At 47.5% G+C, this 19739-nt stretch overlaps 1 protein-coding gene across 1 annotated transcript in view; it reads right to left on the bottom strand.

The window, feature by feature from the left end:
• Positions 1-6400: 6400 nt before the first annotated feature.
• Tgfbi (transforming growth factor beta induced) overlaps positions 6401-19739 on the bottom strand; it is a 30421-nt gene continuing 17082 nt past the window's right edge. Inside the window, exons 8-17 of the mRNA XM_003473267.5 lie at positions 16491-16703; positions 15603-15740; positions 14872-15017; positions 13932-14068; positions 13152-13282; positions 10473-10597; positions 9232-9334; positions 8561-8640; positions 7540-7564; positions 6401-7043 (exon numbers count right to left, since the gene is read on the bottom strand). Coding sequence (XP_003473315.1) covers positions 7003-7043; positions 7540-7564; positions 8561-8640; positions 9232-9334; positions 10473-10597; positions 13152-13282; positions 13932-14068; positions 14872-15017; positions 15603-15740; positions 16491-16703 — 1139 coding nt within the window. The 3' untranslated portion in view covers positions 6401-7002. The remainder of the gene's footprint in view (positions 7044-7539; positions 7565-8560; positions 8641-9231; positions 9335-10472; positions 10598-13151; positions 13283-13931; positions 14069-14871; positions 15018-15602; positions 15741-16490; positions 16704-19739) is intronic.

The following is a 19739-nucleotide window of genomic DNA, read 5'->3' as shown; positions in this document are numbered from 1 at the left end:
AACCAGGAACATAAGATAATAAATTAGAATGTAAATGTAAATTACTTATCATGAGGCTTTGTATGAACCAAGGCTTCAGTAAGATGTGGCTTTGATCATAATTATTGACACCAGAGGGTGTGATTGAGGAGCTCCAGGGCCCTTTGCAGTCTAATCTGTATCTAGCCAGCCTTGTGGCCACCTCTGACTGCTATAAGGAAGAACCACTACGTGTTAAATGCAATGGTGCACCATTGATTCTAGAAGACCCCATCAGCTCTCATAGGCTATGCTCATGGGGAATAGAGCTGGTCGGTCCAATGTTATGCCACCATGCATGGATGTCCTTGGGTCATCAGCTATTGAGGGAGGGAGTCTGGAAACATAGAAGTGTAGGGATCATACAAAGTCCCTACCTGGGGTTAGCAAGTCTTTTGTTGGTCTGGGAAAGTTTTGGGGTCAGGGAATCACTCTGATTCCTGCAGTAAGGGAGGCCCCTTTCTGCATGGTGAGTGTAGGTGTTCACTGGGTCTCTCTGATTTCTAGGCCCAGAGATCCCTGCTGACCGAGGACCCAGGCTTTCCATGGTGCAAAGTGGCCTCTGCAAGTGATTAGTGAAGAAGTGCAGTTAAACTCATACAATTATTCCCAAATACGCACTTTTTCTAATGTTAAACATATAGTGAGAAGGGTTATGATGAAAGGGTGTTGCTCTTATCAGCCTTCTCCCTGTGTTAGTTTTCTATCACTGCCTAGCAAGTAACCACAAACTGAGGAGCTTCAAAGTAACACCCACTCCTTGTCTCACACATCTGCAGCCAGAATTCTGAGTGGGTTCTGCCGGGTTCTCTCTTTAGTTTCTCAGAATGGCGTCCATGGGGCTCTTACTGGAGGCCGCAGAGAGAAATCCCTTTCGAAGCTCAGTGGGATAGGCGGCTGGCTTCAGGTCCTTGTGAATGTAGATCTGAATGGCCAGCAGCTGGGGCTCTCTCCCTTCAGCCTTCTCTCTCTCATGGACCTCTACTCACTCACCTGTAAACCAGCCACACTGCACGGAGTCCTTCTCAAGCTTCTCTCTGATTCACATTTCAGTCACCGGTTTAAGGAAACTCTACTTTTAAAAGACTGTGTGGTTGAACTGGGAGCTCCCAGAGTTGTCTTCCTGGTGCCATCAAGGCAGTAACACCAGAGCTGAAAGTCATGGAAACTGTCTTAAAATTCTGACTCCCACATGCCTGTTTTATTTTGGAAACTTATTAATAATTATTTGAGCATAATAAAGGAAAATTACAATATGTTATAGATGCTCAGATTTTCCTCAAAAACAAAATCTGGAAAGATCTGCTAAAGTAATTTGACAATGTGTGCCCTGGCAGAATTGTATGTTTGAGTTTTTCTTTTTGCTGTTCTAAATTTTCTAAAACTTTTGCAATGAGAAAGTGTTAATTTTGTGAAAAGGAAAAACATTACCTTCAAAACCAAAGAGATCTAACTGTATACGAAGTTAAGAGATACTAAATTAACACCTATTTAAATGGTGTGCTACAGATGTAAGCATAGCTATATAGATCAAAGGGACAGAAAGTGTGACCCAGAGACAGGCGATATGAACAGGAAAGAAACATAGCAGCAGATGGGGAGGTAATTGATGAATTTCTGATGGAAAGGTAATTTGTAGGCGAAATTAATTCATTAGGACCCTGAATTTCCATCTTAGGGTGAATCAAAACAAATAAGCTAATGATTTTGTTCTAACACTAAAAAATTCATTTAGAAAGATGATAAAGGCTTTTATTTTTTAATCGATCACTGGTATAGACTTCATGAGCTCCACAATAAAGGATAGACTGTTGATAAATGCCTTCAAGATCTACTTCCTATGAATATGCTTAAATATGTAAATGATGAAATACAAATAAAATGATCCTATGTTACTTAAGTGCTTAAGTAGGAGTTTTTTGTTGCTGGTTTTGTCTTTGTTTTTACTTAGGTGTCCAGGATTCCCCACCAGTGTGATTTTCCCTTGTTAGAAGAGTTCTCCATCGTTCATCCAAGGAGTCCATGTTGCTGACATCACAAGGTCTATAGTGTCCCCTTACCGAGGTGGCCGCACTGACTTCTGAGGGCTTCTCTACCTCACACTGGTTGTTGCTTTCGTCTCTTTTCTTTCTGTCTCACTCCCTGCTATCGAGGAACAGCCTCTATCTCCTAATACAAGTGAAAAATGGGGCTTGGCTTGACAGCTGACTGGAGTTGTATGTATGTGTTAACAACCTCCTGTGCTCAGGGTCTAAGCCAGGTGTCTTAGGACTTGCTTGTCACATTTGGGAGGCATGAGGAGCTGCAGAATTCAAGTCAATCTCTAGTGTACTTAAAGGAGGGGCTTTAGGAAAAGGGTAATCGAAGTTGTGCGTGTTGTAAACATCTCTACATTTTCCTGAGGAAATGTCTGTCAGGAGTCCCTGGCCCGAAGGATGAAGTCTCCTGCTCTAGACTGTACCCAGTGGATCCGAATACAAGCTGTTTCTCTCGGAATGGGCCTGGGATTCAGAGACCCCATCCTTCCTGCTCTCTAGCAGGATCTGAGGAGCTTCCCCATGTGGCTGAGGAACCAAACACCCAGGAGTACTAATCCCCCTCCCCGATCCCAGGGGAGGACTAGGCCTCCTCTGCTCTAAAGCTGATGGGAAACAGCCTCTCCAGCAGGCCTTTGTCTCCACCCTCCAGTGAAGAGCCCAGCACAGCTGTCACCAGGGAAAGGTCCCTGCGTGCAACTGGCTTCCTGAACTTGAAATATTTATGGGCTATTGCCAAAAAAACCATAGGGATCCATTGGTCCCACTTCCAGGGCAAGAGAGTAATTTTCCATCTGTTTCCTCAAAAACTCATTTCTGCCCAAATGAGGACATGTAATCAGGAGTCTTTCCCTCTGCCTGTGCTACTCCCAAATCTCAAACCTCCCTCCTGCTAATAGAACTGGGGGAAGAGGATCTCGGAAAAGGAAAAAACTCTCTAAACATGAAACTTCCTTCTCAGAAGAGTCAGAGGGTGGAGTGGCCTACTGGAGAGGAAGGGACCCATTCCGTCATGTGATTACGAGGCCCTTTGTCTTTTTCTTGTACCCAGTTATTCTCCCCTCCAGAAGGATACCCCAGATGCCTGGGGTGGGGGACTTCTCTTCCTTTTTCAGGGGGAATTACGAGTCTGAGTCCACCTTACTGAGTGAAGAGTCAGTCTGTTCTCTGGGAACCAAGCTTTGGGTTAATTACTTTTGAATACTTCCTGTGTGCCCCGTCCTGTGCTGAATGCTAGGCAGAGCCCCAGCTCCTTCTGAGTAACTCATACCTAGGGGAGGAGGCCAAAAAAGAAGTTTCACAACAATGCGACATGTGCATAATATCACTGAACCATATGCTCAACGTTGGTTTAAGTGATAAACTGCATTTTAGCAGAATAAAGCAATGTGACCATGTGTACCCCTCCCCATGCCTCTCCCCAGCTAGAATGCTCCAGTGGCATTGAGAATACTGTCCAAAATGCCTAACACAGCCCCCAAGGTCCAGCATGGCCTGCTTCCTAGTCAGCTCACCAGGGAAATTTTCTCTATTCACTCCCTTCTTGCTGCACACAATTCATCCATTTGTCTCAGGTTCAGATTCTCTTGCACAGCCTCCACATTTATACTGTAGATCTCAGTGTAAATTCCACTGGGTCCTGGTATAGCGGGGCAGAAGGGAGTTGTGGGTTTAGGAGTAAGGATTCTGCAGTCACGTGGGCCAGGGCTGTGTCCAGCCTCTTCTCACTGTGTAACCTGGCAGATCGCCCCTCTGAGTTCCCATTTCTAGAGCAGCAGAGTGAAAATCTTACAGTACTTTCCTGGGCCACAGCCTTGCTGGCAGGAACAACAGAGACAATGTAGCCAGGCACCCAGTTCCCTGGAGAGGGTCTTCTCTGGTCCACCACTGGGGCCTCTCGATTGGCCACTGGGGACAAGTACGCCCATCCTGGAGCAAGCTCTGTGCCCCAATACTGAGGATCCTTGTAGTCCATATCCCAGAAGGCCCTGCCAGCCCCAGAGGGACAGCAAAAAAGAAAAGAGAAGGAACAAGGTCTGTTCCCTTCATCTGCTCCTTTTTCCTTGATGAGGACTCAGCAGTCAGGGCTCAGGAGAGGCCTTGACAACCTTGCACAGCCTGGTTGTGCTGGACTCTGCCTTGGACTCTGTGGGAGACTCTCCTGTCCCTCACCCACTCCAGGGAAAGCCGGTGGCTGAGCCCTCAGCCCTAAAGTTCCTCCTCCAGATGGCAGCACCTGATTAATGCTTAGCCTGGGACCTCATGAGAAACAGAGAGAGAGAGAGAGAGAGAGAGAGAGAGAGAGAGAGAGAGAGAGAGAATGTGTGTGTGTGTGTGTGTGTGTGTGTGTGTGTGTGTGTGTGTGTGCTGTGCTGGTGTGGTGGGCAGGCACTGTTCAGGACCCAGGAAAACGAACTGGATGCTCTTTGGCTAGAAGGTTGCAAGTGGTTCTCAGTGTTGGGACTCTCCAGGAGAGAAACTCAGACCCTCCCTTCCTGGAAGGGCTGGGGCAAGGGCAGAGGCTGGGGTGGCAAGGGAGATGGAGGGGAGACACGGGAAGGACCTTAAACATGCATTTGAGGATTTGACATTTTTAAGGAAATCATGTGGCAATTTCTATTTTAATTTTCAGGACCTTTAAAAGTTACATTAGTCATCTCTTTGGATAGGATGCTGTGTAAAGTCCAAGTAGGTATGTTGGGTGCTCAAAGTGCAGCCTAGCCAGGGATCCCAGAAGGAGCAAGACTGTCAGGGCACTGCAAGCCCAGCGACTGCTGGAGAGGCATAGCAGGGAAGAGCTGTGGGGAAACAGAGGCCCTGGGTGCACACACTAGGCTCAGTCTCACCTCTCGGGACACCTCCCTGACTCCCTTAGCTGCCCTTCCACTTCAGCTAGCTCTGTCCTTCCTCTCAGCATCTCCTGCTTCAGGCTGCCCTGGATACACCTTCCTCTGTCCTCCATTCCCCAGCTCCTTGTCTTATCTCTCCCAGAACTGCACTGCTTCTTCAGAGTCATAATTAGCTGATTAATGGATCTTTCCCCCTCCATAGGGGAGCTTCACGAGAACAAGGGTATGTCTGTTTCCTAGAGTCTAACATGGGGTGCGCATAGGTGGCCATCAACAAATATTTGTGGAATAACTGGGTGAATGGTTTTAGTGAATTTAGTGATATTATGTCTGTCCTTACATCAACTGGAAGCTCTTGTAAGGAAAGAACTCTACCTTTTCCCTCACTCTAGTCCTAGCAGTATACACTGGGTGGCATTATACTGCTGTAGACATCGTCAGGTCACTAGGTCCATGTAATGGGGTGAATCAGCCTTGGCAGAATGGAGTATAGGTGGCAGGACCAGGCCATCCTCCAGGAAAGTGAGCTGCCTTTGTGAAAGATACATACAAAAGCACATAGCTCCCCAGATCCTGAACATCCCAGACAGCATGGTAACATTCAGAACCTTTGATGCCGTACCCAGCATTCTGTAGGGATCATGAGATGAGCTGATGATTCAGAATAAAAGCAGATGAGACAGTTCTTTTCCTGGTACAGAAGCGGGGGCCCGGAGAGGCTAAATGATTACCCAAAATCACACAGGTAGGAGTAATGCCGCCACAGCTAGGTAGTACAGCCCTAGAGTGCTGAGCACTGTCTAGACAGCAGAGATTCAAGCAAGGAAGTGATTTCAGCATGGCTGGCCCAGAAGGTAGCATCCAAAATTTCCAGGCTTGCTCTTTGGTCACATACTGGTCTCTGGGAGCCAGCAGACTAGGGTGGCAGCTCCTTCTCCTGAGCTTCTGTCGCCTCATCTATGTAACGGGACAGTGCTGGCAGCTACTTCAGAGTGTGGGGCTGGGGAGCCAAATGTTCAGTGCAAAGATAGGGAATCATCATGCTGGCAGATGATGCTTTGGAAAAATAGGACTAAAGTGTCAGGCATGGGGAACACTGAAGACTTGAAACTTTGGGGATATGGAGGCTGAGATGAAAACGTTTAGCTGGCATGGTGCTGTGTGCCTGCAATGCCAGCACTTGGGAGGCTGGGATAAGAGGGTCGCTGCAAGTTTGAGTCCAGCCTGGGCTACAGAGTGAGTTTAAGGCCAGTCTCAACTACATAGCAAGACTCTTGTTTCAAAAAAGAAGAAAATGAGTTCATCATAAGTTTGGGCTCTAACAACTCTCGGTCATCTGGGGTCTGAGGGCTGCTGCTGGAGGGTCTCAGACACATCCTTTTCAGCTCTTTGCTGAGCTTCTCTGCATGGAGTTGAGTATGAGGAGCATGGCAGCCCCTGAGGAGCAGAACCCGCCCTGACACCCAGGCCAGCGCATGATCCCATCCGTACCCCGCATACATTTCTTTGGTTTTATTATTACAAACACACCATGACTGTGTCATATTCAGGGAACCTGGGCTCTACATGCTCTATCTACCCCTTCTTTTCTATCTAGATAGGGCCACATAGAAAGGTCCAAGCCACGCATAGATGCAAGACAGCTACAGAAACAGTTCAATTCATAGCTTATAATGATGCCATTTCTCCAGCTGTATAAGAGCTTTAAAAAACTGCTCCAGGACTTCCCAGAATGATGGCTTGCTTGATTCATGTTCTGTGAGCTCCATGATACCGCAGCTTCTTCTTCCAGGCACTCATTTAAGTAGGAAATTCCAAGTCTGGGATAGGTCCCTTCTGGAAGTGAATGTCAGGTGACGACATTCAGATCTCTGCATGCAGTGGGTTAACAGCCAGGTTTAGGGAGAACAAAAAATAAAAAATAAAAAGCACATCTCTCTCTCCCATTCCCCCACCTATCTGAGGCTTGGATTTCATGTTGCCGCCCATATATACTGAAGTGTGACCACTTGCTTTGAACACATTCAAATAGTCTCTTTGGCAAACTGAGAGAAACTGGTAAAAGCAGCTGAGGTGCTTTCCTCCTGTGGTCCTCGGTGCTAATGCTTCATCCTCTCTAATAACCTCTGATAGACAGGGGCTGAAAGAGAGAAGTTCAAAAGGTAAGTGAGATGTGGCCTTTCCATGGCTACCCAGACACTGTCAGAATCTTTAGAATGGAGACTCAATGGTGTCCTCCTGCCCTGCTTGCCTGCATACAGCAGATGCTTTTCGGTTTGTGAAACTTCACTTCATACTCAATGATGGTGTCCTGGGACTTTCTCCATCCGTCAGCTTGGAAGCCCATTGTCACCACAGGTTCCTATCAAGCTCTGTGTAATATTTCCATGCTCCCAACGCCAACACTCACATCAGCCCTAAAAGGCTGTGTTATTCTTATTATCTTCATTGTGCAGAGAAGGAAATTTCATTCTCTATGTTTAACCTCACTTCACCCCAGTGGTCTGAGCCTAAGGGTCGGGCTTATTTTATTGTATTATGACCTTATGTATATAGCATATGGCAGCCTTGGGTCTGCTGGGGTGAGGGGCTTGCTCAACAAGACTGCAGGATCAGCAGACCCAGACCTGACTTACCTAGTCTCACGGATCTCTGCGCAGCCTGAAAGAAAACACAAGACATCAAGTTTTCTCATGAAAATTATACCTTTACCCATTTATGACATAGCGTTGTCCAGTGAAACAGCTTTGTCCACTGCTGCCTTAGAAATATTGGGTTAAGGAAGAGGAAGAGAAAAACAGAACTGATAGGCCCTGGAGAACCACTTAGCCAGCCTCAGCAGCCCTTCCTAGCCTGTGCAAGCCCCTTTAAGTGGAGTCTGAGGTAGGTATTCCTGAGAGACCCCCATGCCATATTTCCCATGGAGACCACAGCCACAGTTTGAGAGCTAGAGCTGTATAGAAGAGGAGTAGGAGCTCAGGCACTGTAGTCTCCTGGAGGCTGCTGGGAGACCTTCCTGTTCAAAAGTGGGCTAGGATTCCACCTCTGGGCTCCCAAATGTGCCCTGCAGCCTCTTCTTTTGAAATGCAAACTTCTATAAGGTTGTACCCAGCGTGAAGCAAAAGAGCCTGTGTCCTGGGGAGCAGGAAGGGATACCCAGAAGGAAGAAGAGGCTCAAGAGGGAGGCATGGCTGTGGCCAGCAAGGGAGGCTCCACATAGAAAGCTGGTTCAGTTAACCCCATGCCCAGGACCCATATGGAGTGGGAGAACCAAGCAGCACTGAGGATGGGTAGTGCCACGGAAAATGGAAGACCACTCAGAGGCCCAGGCACAGGGCTGGGCAAACTGCTAGAAGACAAGCTCAGAATGGGCTGCCCACTTGGCCAGGTACAGTCAGTCCAAAGTTGTCCTCACCAACAATGGCTTCCTGGTGATCTGTGGCTCCTCTGTCTAAATGCCTAGGTTTTAGCCCACAAAAGAAATGGGAACTGAATTCTCTGAACTCCACATAGACTGGACTGAGGATGTCGCAGGGAAGGGAAGAAGTTTCAAGAAAGCCCTGGGAAAGCAGCCAAGGGCACCAGAGAAGCTCTCCATGGGCCCAAGCAGAGGCCCAGCAGTGCTCCTGCTAAGCACAAACCTAGTGGGTGTCTTACCTTGGAAAATGCTGATGCTTGTTTGAAGATTTCAAGAGCAGAGTCTGCCAGCTCATCCCCTCGTTCCTGAGGTCTGTTGGCTGGAAAGGAAAGAGAAGATGCCTTCAGTCAGAGTATAAAGCCGTTAGAATGGCATTCTCAGCAGCCAAGAGTGAGAGTTGGAGCTGAGCTTTTGGGCTCACATTTCCAAATGAAATTTTCCCCTGTAACTTTTCATAATTCATGGTGGATTTTGACCCATAGGGAGAGACCTCAAAGAAAGGTGAATGCACAATGAGAAGAGGAAGAACTGAGGCTCAACCGTGTGTGTGTGTGTGTGTGTGTGTGTGTGTATGTGTGTGTGTGTGTGTGTGTAGGTGGGGAGGTGAAGACATACCGTAAGAGGAGTGGCTGGGAACTCACAACCAGTAGTGGTGTGCGCATGAGCAACTGGGCCTTGGAGTAGTGGGGCTGAGACAGTATTGGCAATTCAGCAAGAAATGTGCCCTCCAGTTCCTTAGTGTGGTACATCTGAAACCAGTTCCCAGTTCCCTTCTTAGCCACATGAGCACTGTGTGAATGTCACCATGCAACAGTATTCTGATAGCTATTTAGCAGTTTTCTACTGAACACTGCTGGCCACTTGCAGAGCCAGCTGCAGAGCAAGTGGGGCTATGATGAGCCCACCTCACCTGGGGGCTGCAGAACACTGGTGATGGCGTAGACCACGCCATTTGTGGCCATGATGTCAGATTCGGCAACAGGCTCCTTATTGACGCTCACTACACCATTTTTCTAAGAGAAAAAGCAGTAACAACTGTTAGCCACAGCGCACGGCTCCCTGGCTGCTTGTTTGGCCAGTATGCCTGTGCCAGGTCCCATGCACATACTAGGAACAGTCTGGTGAGTGAAACAGTCCCCGCTCTCTGCAGATCTTCTATCCCTTCGATGGATTCGGCACACTGCAATTTAATGGGGATTAGATTGGGGAATGTTGATATTCTTGTCTCATTTAACAGAAGTGAACACTGAGACTTAAGAGAGGCAAAGTGCCTTTTTTAAAAGCTATGTAGGTTGGAAAGTGGAACACAAAAGACAGGCCTTCGACTCCAGCCGAAAGTCCCTTTCATTCTTCTTAAATCCCAGCTTAGTATTTTTTTCATGGAGGGTAAATGTATCTTCAGTCTTCCTGAACAGCCCATGGACTCCGGACAGAAGGACCCCAACACCCAAAACTAGATGCTGGGAAATTCTCTGGTGATCCGCTAAAGTCAATGCAGTCACTTCCACCCCTAGGTCCTTATGTGTTGTCCCATGTTCCCAAGAGACACTGGTAAGCAAGCGATGCTAAAGATCAGGAGAGCAGGCCAGGGAGCCACAGCCACTCATATGCCCAAGAGAGATCCCTCTATAGGGAGGTCAGTGGCCTCTGTCCAGGTAGCCAACGGGGGCTCCCAGAGCTTCTTGGCTCATTTGCTACTGGCTTTCTATTCTCCTCTCCCTCTTTACACTCTTAGCAAAGCTCTGAAGTAAACCAGCATCTTCAAAATGCAGAACAAGGAAGGCTCCGAGCACTGACAGGGGAACTGAGAAAGGCTATTGAGATGGTCTGGTTCGTGGGTTTGAGGGCCCGGGTTTGAGGGGTAGGGGTAGGGAAAGGTTAGGGAATGAGTCTCTCAAGATTCCCCTACTATCACCAAGATGCCAAAACAGATGGTTTATTCCCCTGAAAATCTGGAAGTTATAGGTCATTTTGTATTTTCACTTGATCTCCCCAATGACTCTACTCCTTTCTCTCTTTCGTTGGATAAATTGTACTTGGAAATTCAGAGTGTATCTTAAAGCCTGTGTGTCTAATGCCATCTGAGATGAGCTGAGCCACACAGCCCTGGTGGCAGGGTGTGGCCAGCCTTTTACTTGCTGGCACACTCACCGAGCTAACTTCTATCTTGTCTCCTTGGAGAGACTTCAGTCGTACCAGGGACCCAATGCCTCCGCTCACCAGGATTTCATCACCAATGTGGTATTTCAGAATGTTGGCAAGTTCCTTGGCGTTTCCTGCAGGTTTGTGGGGAAAAAAGAAGTACAGTTAATACTTAGATTAGTAATTGGCATGGTCAAGGAAAACACACAGGAGAAAAGCCAAATGGTTACCCAACATGGGGAACTTCCTGTCCTATTAACAAGCATTTACTGAGCACCTGTTGCGTGCTCATCCCATGACCCATCTGTCTGTCTTATGGTCACAGGGAGGAAGGATACAGATGCAGAAGAAATACATCCATAGCCATGAATCTGGGCTCTCTGGGATGCTGAGATCCCTGGCTGCTAAGAAGGAGTTAATGCATACTCTTCTGTGGTATGACTCATGTTTCCATGAGCTAAATATTTGCCTGGAAATCTAGAGACGTCTCCAACACCGGCATCTGGGACATTTCATCATCAGTATGGCTTCTGCCGGTTATAACACAGTAGTGAAATATTTACACATTCTACCCTCAAATGCATATTCTGTTTGAGACGGCTGTTTCCTGAAGGGAGGACTTAAAAGAGTCAACAGCTGTGCTCTGGAGGCTCGATGGAGCCTAGGAGTTCAGGACCGAGGGGCTATTCCCTCTCAGCATCCCTCCTGGCATGTCCCAGCCTTTCTTTCACCCAGCATCAGCTTCTCCACCAGTGAGGGAAGCGTCTGGTTGCTCATAAAGGTGTCCTGGCCTTTCCCAAATTAACTATGGGAGGCAGTTTCTAAGGTGGCCAGTGGCCTTCTCACCCTGATACTCTTGTTGCCAGCCAATGGCTGATTTACCAGGGCTCACAGGGGGCTATTTCTAGCACCTTGAAACTGAAAGTAGAAGACGTTTTGAAGCACTGCGAAGTGTCCCATTGGTTATTGATAAAAACGCAGCAGTTCCAGGGGATGGAGACACCCGAACCAACTGCTTTGCAAGCATCCACAATTGGGGCTGGCAAGAGTTCTCCTCCCCCAAAATACTGCCTGCAGGAAATGAATCAGTCAGGACCTGAATGCAAAGGTCCCCTCCTTTTCAGGTCACTTGGACCACGGTGCATGGCTACCCTGCACATAGGCCTGGGGATACTTCTGGGAAACCTTCCCTGTGCCCCTGCCTGGCTCTCACACAGCTGAAAATGAGAAAGAAGTAGGGCAGGCTCAGGCCACCTGGCCAGCCTTCCTCTCTTGCCAGACTCAGAGAAGATGGAAAGTTTATGTTGGGAGTGAACTTTTCCCCTCTTCTCAGGAACAGCCATAGCCTTACAGATGCAGGCAATCATTTAGCAATAAAGAAAATTAAACAATATGAATGTAGCTCAGAGTCAAGTGCGACCTGAGCCTTTTAGTGACCCACAGGAAGGGAGGCATAAACAATGTGCACCTGGATGCTTGGCTAAGGTCCTTCCTCGTCCTCTTCTTCCTCCTTGCGCTTACCTGTCTGCAACAGTGGAAGCGTCTTACAGGCATTCATCAGAGCTGATTCATCACTGCACCCCATCCCCCTCACTGTCACCATAGTGTCCACTGAGGACACGAGAGCCAGAATTTGAATGCATTTTCAGGTAATCCAGGAGCCCAAGCTTGTAACTGCCAGCTTGTCTCCTAAACATTCTCATCTAAATGTCTCAGGCCATTAGTAACCTGATGGGAAGGCTTTTATCCCGAGGAACATTTAGTATAGGTAAATGGATTCATTATTATTCTTACAGGTTATGAGTGAAAAACACACTTTCCGGACCTGACTGCTGGTTGTCACCTTCATTCAGTTCAAGTCTTCCTGTGGTAGCCTGGTCTGGCGCCCCCTGCAGTTGACCTCAATGAACTGCATAACCCTGGCCTCACACAGTTTAAGGAGCTACCACAAAGCCCAGAAGGCAACTGGCCTGTGGGAGGTATTATGGTTTATACTTAAAATGTCTCCCAGAGCTTCGTGCACTCACAGGTGGGGCTTTGGAAGGTGATTGGATTATGGGGGCTTACTGCTGATTTCAGTTAGGATGTAAGATCTGGTTAGAAGAGATCGGTCGGTCACTAGGGGTTTCGAAGGGTGGATTTATGTCCAGCCCTCCTAGGTTCAGCTCTGTCTACCTTCTCACTATCATGCCCTGAGTGTTTCCTACTCTGCCATGCCCCTCTACCATGCTCTTCCTGCCTTGGAAGCAGCTGACTATGGACTGAACCTCCACAAACTATAAGCCAAAAATAAACCTCCCCTCCTTTAATTTGCAGATTTTGGATATTTGTCTCTGATGAGAAAAGTAACACAGTAGGAGAGGGGCACTAGGGAACTTAGTGGCCTCTCTTGTCATTGTCCTGTTAGTGGCCACAAATGGCCCTGGTTGCTATCTGTGCCCTTTGTCTAAGGCTCAAACTCTCCCTGGCTCCTGCCTGCACCCCTACACCCAGGCCCTGGGGTGGTAAAGTTTTCCCACAAAGGTCACCTTGTTATGACCCTTCACTGACTCCCTTGATCCCACCCACATTTATTCAAGTTGTCTTATTATTAAATCTCTGGAATCAGCCTCTTTGCAAGGTGTCAGGTGTTTCCTGATGGGCTGTGAATTTAGAAAGGTGGGAACATGCACTTAAGTTGGTCTTTACCCAAGAGTTTGTTCAGTTCTTCTGGTGGTATAGCTCGGAAGGCTTCGTTGGTGGGAGCAAAGACTGTGTAGACTCCTTCCCGATTAAGGGTCTCTGTCAGCCCAGCAGACTGGATAGCGGCTACCAGCATGCTAGAGATATACACATAGAAGATGTCACTTACCTGTGAGAAAGTGAGAGGGCCACATTTTTTTCACATACCTTCACACAGAGAGCAGCAGAGCCCAGAACATGGTAGTGCACACACCTCACTGACTTTTGTATCACACTATGCATAGAGGGCATGATTCTAGTTTGCATCTTCCCTTCACCCAATGTAAACGTTATGATCCATTAAATGGAGAGAAGTCAGAGCCTAGAGAGTAATGCTTCTAGGGACAGCAGTGGGGGTATTGTCCTTGTGCAGGTGGCTGAAATCAGTGAGGTCAACATTGAAAATGATAGCACTCAGTGGTGAATAAGCCAGAGACAGAGAACAGAGTATAAGAATAAACTAATGTGGAGGTTTCAACTGCCAATTGATAGATTCTGCACAGAAGCTGAGACACTTGTCACACCCTCCAAGCCATGTGATATTCCTGCAGTAATGCTTCTTCTCTACTTAAGATTTCAAGGTGACCCACATCCTTACCCACCCCAAGCCTGGATGGTCATACCAGTGCATCTCTCGTGTCAAGCAAGTCTCTGGGGAAGTAAGAAGCTTGACAAAAAGCTGAGGTCCATCATCCTACCCAGTATGACCACTCGGCACAAGTCCCACTCTGGGAAGAGACTGGTTACCTAAAGCGATTGTCCCCCTTTAGGACATCCATGACAGTGCCCGTGGGTGGGGTGAGCATCCGGTCCATGGTGAACAGGGCCCCGTACCGTCCCCTCTTGTCATGGGCAGCGATGCAGCTATTCTCGATGCACAGGCTCTGCAGACAAGGAGCACAGAGAAGGGGACTATTATTCTCCCAAGGGGGAGTCTTAGTATGTCCAGGGGCTCATGAGGATGGGACCAAACACTCACAAAGGTCAGTGAATTTATGTTGGGTGAAGATTGGGATAACATGGCATATATTTTCCAGGTGAAAAAACAGTGCAAAATCATCTTCTTCAAGGAAAGAATAGCCTTAGGAACCCCAGTTAAGTTACACAGAGGCCCCCATAATGAGCATATCAGTTACATGTGAGGCCCACTGACAATCAAATAAATAGACAGAGGTCACTGATTCACTTATTCAATAGACAATAACCACCTTTAACCAAACGGTGCTGATTGGCCCCAGACCAGACACGATGTGGAGTTATGGTTCTCATTTGCTATCTCAGTGTAAGAGAAGACACAGAAGAGAAAAGGAAACATTTTGGGCTAAACTGTGCTTGCACTGTCTGCACACAGAGGTTTCTCTCTATGTAAGCTCAGGAGGATTCAAAACCACCATCCCTCTTCTGTGTGTTCAGTCCTCTGTGTTTCCAGTGGCTTCCTGCTTAGCAGTCTGGGTCAGACAAGTGTGTGGTGTATTCTCCAAAGTTTCCAGAGAAGATTCTAATCCTCCTGCAGAATCTCACTTAACATTGTATAAACATCCCAGAAATTACTTCCTTATTAGAAACCAGTTCTGAGACAAACTCTTGCTTATTAAGGTTCTTTTTTTTTTTTTTTTTACACTGCATTAACTCCCATTTCTTAGAGCTAAGGCAAAGAAAGAAGCAGGATTTGGGACCCAGAACTTACATTACGATAAACAAACACTCTGAGTTTTTTGCCACCGAGTGTGTCCAGGATCTGTCCGTGGTACAAATTCTTGGAGGCCACCTGATCTTTAACTATGTGGTTTAGAAGCAAATTCTTCATTTGTGCATTGACAGGAGGAGCTCCGTCTGTGAAAAGAGGTGAGGTTAGGTCCCGTGAGACAGGCTCCTGGGATGAAGAGAATGGCAAGACAAAGACAGTGCAGAGCCCACCCCTCTTTGAGTTTAGAAATGGACACTGAGAAATAAAGCACGTTGCAAATATTCCTTATCATCTGGCATCTTCTTTGGAAAAAAACAGTGCAGATGACTGGGGGATGTTGGCATTTTTCTCAAAGAGAGAAGGGACAGCATCTGGATGCTTTGGCCCTCCTTCCTGTCTTCTGAACACCTGCAGCTCAGCCAAACCCTCGCGTGGACCTCTTGCCTATACATTGGTATTGGCACTGCAAATCCAAACACTAGGAGATAATCTACTCTCCTGGCAGATACAAAGCCTTGAGTTCTGAGGCATAGATCCCCAAATGCCTTCTCAGTTCTACCAAATGAAACAACAGTAAACCTAAATTTTCTGCTGGAGTCTCATCTGCTTTGGACTGAGCTGGGAGGAAGGTCTAAGGCTCCATGGTTGCTGTAGGTCAGGAGAGTGTCATGGAGTCGAAGGGTGGGGTGGCTGCTTCAAGAGACAGACAGGGGTGCTTTTGTCCATGTTACCTTTGAACACAGAATTCAGGGGGGCCAAGAGGGTCAGACGTTCATTTCCAGAAAGATATGCGCTGAGGCCAGCTTGTTTGAGGAGGTCAATGACTGTGGAAACGTCAGACTCTGCAGCCAACTCAAACAGTGTCTTGGCTACAGGAAGGGGAAAGGGGTTCAGAAGTTAACAGTGCTGTTTGCACTTATCATTCATCCACCCTGGATCGTGACACTCATCAGCTGGAATCTCATCTTGCAAGTCAACAGCCCTCTGAACATGGCGGGGCCCCGTGGGTTTGTCATCAGAAAACCTAACAAATGGGGGAATGGAATGAACCGTGGTTCGGCAGAAGACAGCAGCTGTCCCAGGCCCCAAGACAGCTTAATCGAGGTCTGCCTAATGGGTGGGGGCAAGGAGACCACATTGCTGTAAGGTGCAATCAGACCATAACCACTTACATAGAAAGAGCCTATCTCTCCCTGTGAGATTCCCTCACTCATGGGCTTAACAGACATGTACCAAAGCCTATGCAGTCACCCACCCTACATTAGTGCCCTGGGATGGGCTTGCGTGCAAAGCATGCGCTCTGAAGTCAGCTAATAGCCTTCTGCACCTAACTATAGCAGGCAGATTATCTGAAAGGCTTCTTGGATTGTGTCTCTCTTGCTATGTACCCTTCATGGCCCCCACTGCCTCCAAGACAATATCTGAATTCCTGTGCCTAAAACTCAAGTCTCTTCATAATCTGGCTATAGCCTACCAGTTTACAGTAGTTAACAGGTTGTGAGCTGAGTTCAAGCAGGGAAGTGGCTCAAAAGGCCCCTGAATCTCCACCGTCCTATCACTAGGAATGGCAGAAGGATAGCAAGCTGGACATGAACAAGGTCCCTGGAGGCCTGGTGTACCTGAATCTGGGATAAGCAGCTCATCAATGAAGTGGATCACACCATTTGTAGCCAAGATGTCCTTGTTGGAGATGATGGCTTTCCCATTGATGGTAAGCTGGTCCCCACTGCAGCCCACCTCCAGAGTGGTGCCCTCTATCGTCTCCATGGACAGCCCTGTGACGATAGCCTCGGCACACATGGCTGACTTCAGGATGTGGTTGTTCAGCAGATCTGGGGGCAGCACAGGACACAGGTAAAGTCAGAGGCCCGAGCCGTTAGCCTGCAGCCTGCCCCAGCTGTGAAAACCATCTTCTGTCATGTAAGTACCTTGAGACAGGCTGGAGCAGCACAGGCTCTGGGGCCTTTCCCTCTCCCACCTGTCGCTCCCTAAAACTGGCTGGACTCTGCAATCTGGCTGCTTGAGTTTGAATCCCATGGCCACTGGCCTACTGTAGGACTCTAGGCAAGCCATTTAATGTCCTCAAGAGTCATGTCTTTATCAGTAAATTGGAGATAGGAACAGCATGGGTCTCCTCTGCAGAGTTAAATACGCAACTCTGCCTAATGGCAGAGGAAAGGGTCAAAGAATGCCAGCCATTAACTTCTAAGTACTGAACTTCAGGGGGATTCTCTTATGAGGACCTAAACTTCAAGGGGAAAGGGAAAACTTAAGTGAGCCTACTATAGGGCTTTTTAATCTACTGACCTTTATAAAAAATGTAAAATAGGGTAGGAAAAGTGGAAACTGCAGAATAGGAAAGTTGTGAATTATTTGTTTGTTTTATTTGTCCAGGTTTTGTTCATTTACCCAAATGACCAGGATTTATCTTAGAGGCTGAGAATGGGGACCCTGAGATACAGCCTTTGCTACCCCATTTGCCTCACCTGTAAATAATAAATCCAATTGCTTATCACTCATCCAAGTGTTACTTTAGGGAAGGGCAAGGGCTAAGGTTCCTGAGAAGGCCTCTGATGCCATCAGGGTTCTTCCTGGCACATTCATGACCTCTATATGGAGGCAGCTACAAGGACAGTTGAGGAGGATATGCCCCACCCCAGGCTGAGCAGTTTCCTAGCTACGTTCTCCAAGGCCACCAAGGCCCTTTGTTTTGCATTCTCACGACAGAGGTGAGTTTCACTCTGTTGCTGAGTGTGAGAACCCACACTGCGCTGTCCCGGACAGGAGGAAGTTCTGAGGCCCCGCGAGGCCTTGGGCTGCTGGCACTGGCTCAGAAACCCAGTGCTGACCTGATTCAGCCAGTGGGGAAGACAAAAGATGGCAAGACCCTTTGGGAATCTTTTCTCAGAGAAGGAAACTGAAGCCCTAGCATGGGTGACTTGCCAGGGCCACTCAGGGAGTAAGCAGGGCCAAGACTGGAGGTCAGGCTTCACACGAAATGCTCCAGCCTGGGGCTGCTTTTTGTCTATCTTCCAGCCCACTTGTAACAGCAGGAGAATGTGTGGTTAAACCTATTCCTTCAAGTTCACAGCTACAGCAAGAGAAAGAGAGGGTCCTTGCTTTTGGTAAACCAATTACTCAACAGAAAAAGTAGATCCACAAAGGCATAAATTAAAGGTTCTTCCACTTTATAATAAAGGGTGAAGATAAAATTATGCTCTGTAAAATAAGGTGTTTTAACGGGAGCTACAGTGTGTCCCTCAAAAGCCCATGTGTTAAAGGCTTGTTCTGCAGGGTGACGTTATTTGGATGTTGTGGAATCATTAAGAGGTGGGTTCTAGCAGGAGGACTTGGGGACAAGGTTTCAAAGAGGACTGGAAGACCCTATCTCTTTCTCTCTCTTTTATTTCCTTGACAACAACTAAGTAGCCTCAATGCCACAGGGATACAAGCAATGGGGCCAACCAACCATGGACCGAACCCTCCAAAACTGCGAGCCAAAGGATAGTTTATCTTTCTGAGTTGATTATCTCAAGTATTTGTTATGGTAATGGGAGGCTAACAAAAACAGTAGGAAACACGGTTCTCAATGGGACACAAACTAAGCTGAGACTTATCTAAATCTCATCTCTTCCGGCAGACTTTGAGATCCCTGACCAGTGTGTTGAGTGTCTTCCTGTTGATCATCTCTGTCATTGCACTCACCAGTTCAGATCCCAACATCCACTTTGAAGCCTGCCATGCTACTAGACTAACGTCTTGAAGACACAAATTTGGCTGCATTCACTTTTGGGGCCCCAGTTACTAGCATAATACAGGCATATAGAAGCACCCAAACCATCTAGAAACAGAACAGATCCCATCTGTGCTTTCAGAAACATGTCCTTTCCTAACCCTGGCAAGCCAGGAGGAGAACATTCTGAATCTTTAGGCTATCTGGGAGTGGTAGGCATTTTATATAGTTGATAGCAAAGGTATACTTAAATATATTCAAGAGAAATGAAGTCATCTCTGGATTATATTTGGAAGGAATAGCATGGTGGGGGACACTGGGGACTTAGGACCTACTCTCCTTTCCAGGGGAGTCAAGGCTCATCAAGCAGCTTAGCGTTTACAGATCTTGAGAGCTCCTGGAGTTGAAATGGTCCAGGTGAGGAGAGGGCAGAATCCCCCAATTTCCCTTCCTTTCCTCCCTTCACCAATGGTCATGCCCCACCTAACTCGGCAGCCCATGTTGGGCTGCGGAAGGAGCCAGCAGTAGAGAGTTAAGAGCTCACTATTGCTGGTTTATACTATAATTCTGACTTCCCTATGAGCCATCTAGCCAGACATAGGAAGCTTTAAAGAATCAGCATGATGATTCTACCTCAAGGATACCATGACCCCCCAACACACACACACACCTCCCGTACTTCCACCTGACAGCCTTGCTCTGGTCTTCATCATTAACTTTATCTCTTCTTGTGTCTGCTGATCCTCAGCTATGGACTTCCAACTCTGCCTCCTTCCTTAACCCTGTACAAAGGCTTCAAGTGTCAAGGCTTGTCCCTTAGAGCCAGGGTGGGGCTGTGCTTTAGATTCTGTGGAGACCTAGCTGGATGGGAGTCATGGAACTGGATGGTCCCAAGTTAGGTTGTAGTGAACTTCCTGAGAGTCACCTGAGATCAGGTAATGTGCTCATCTTGGACAAAAGTAGATCTTGGGGGACTGGGGATTTAGCTCAGCTGCATAAGCGCCTGCCTTGCAAGCAGGCAGTCGTGAGTTCAATCCCTGGTACCGGTAAAAAACCGAAAAAGACAAAAAAAAAAACAAAAAAAAAAAGTAGATCTTGGGCACAATCTGGCTTCCCCAATGAGGCAGAACGAGGA

Source organism: Cavia porcellus, unplaced genomic scaffold (assembly GCF_034190915.1).
Source record: "Cavia porcellus strain 051 isolate PalLab524CR breed Dunkin Hartley unplaced genomic scaffold, mCavPor4.1 scaffold_19, whole genome shotgun sequence".
NCBI classification, from domain to species: domain Eukaryota; kingdom Metazoa; phylum Chordata; class Mammalia; order Rodentia; family Caviidae; genus Cavia; species Cavia porcellus.
Note: the sequence above shows the minus strand (reverse complement) of the source record. Positions and strands in the feature narration are given on the sequence as shown.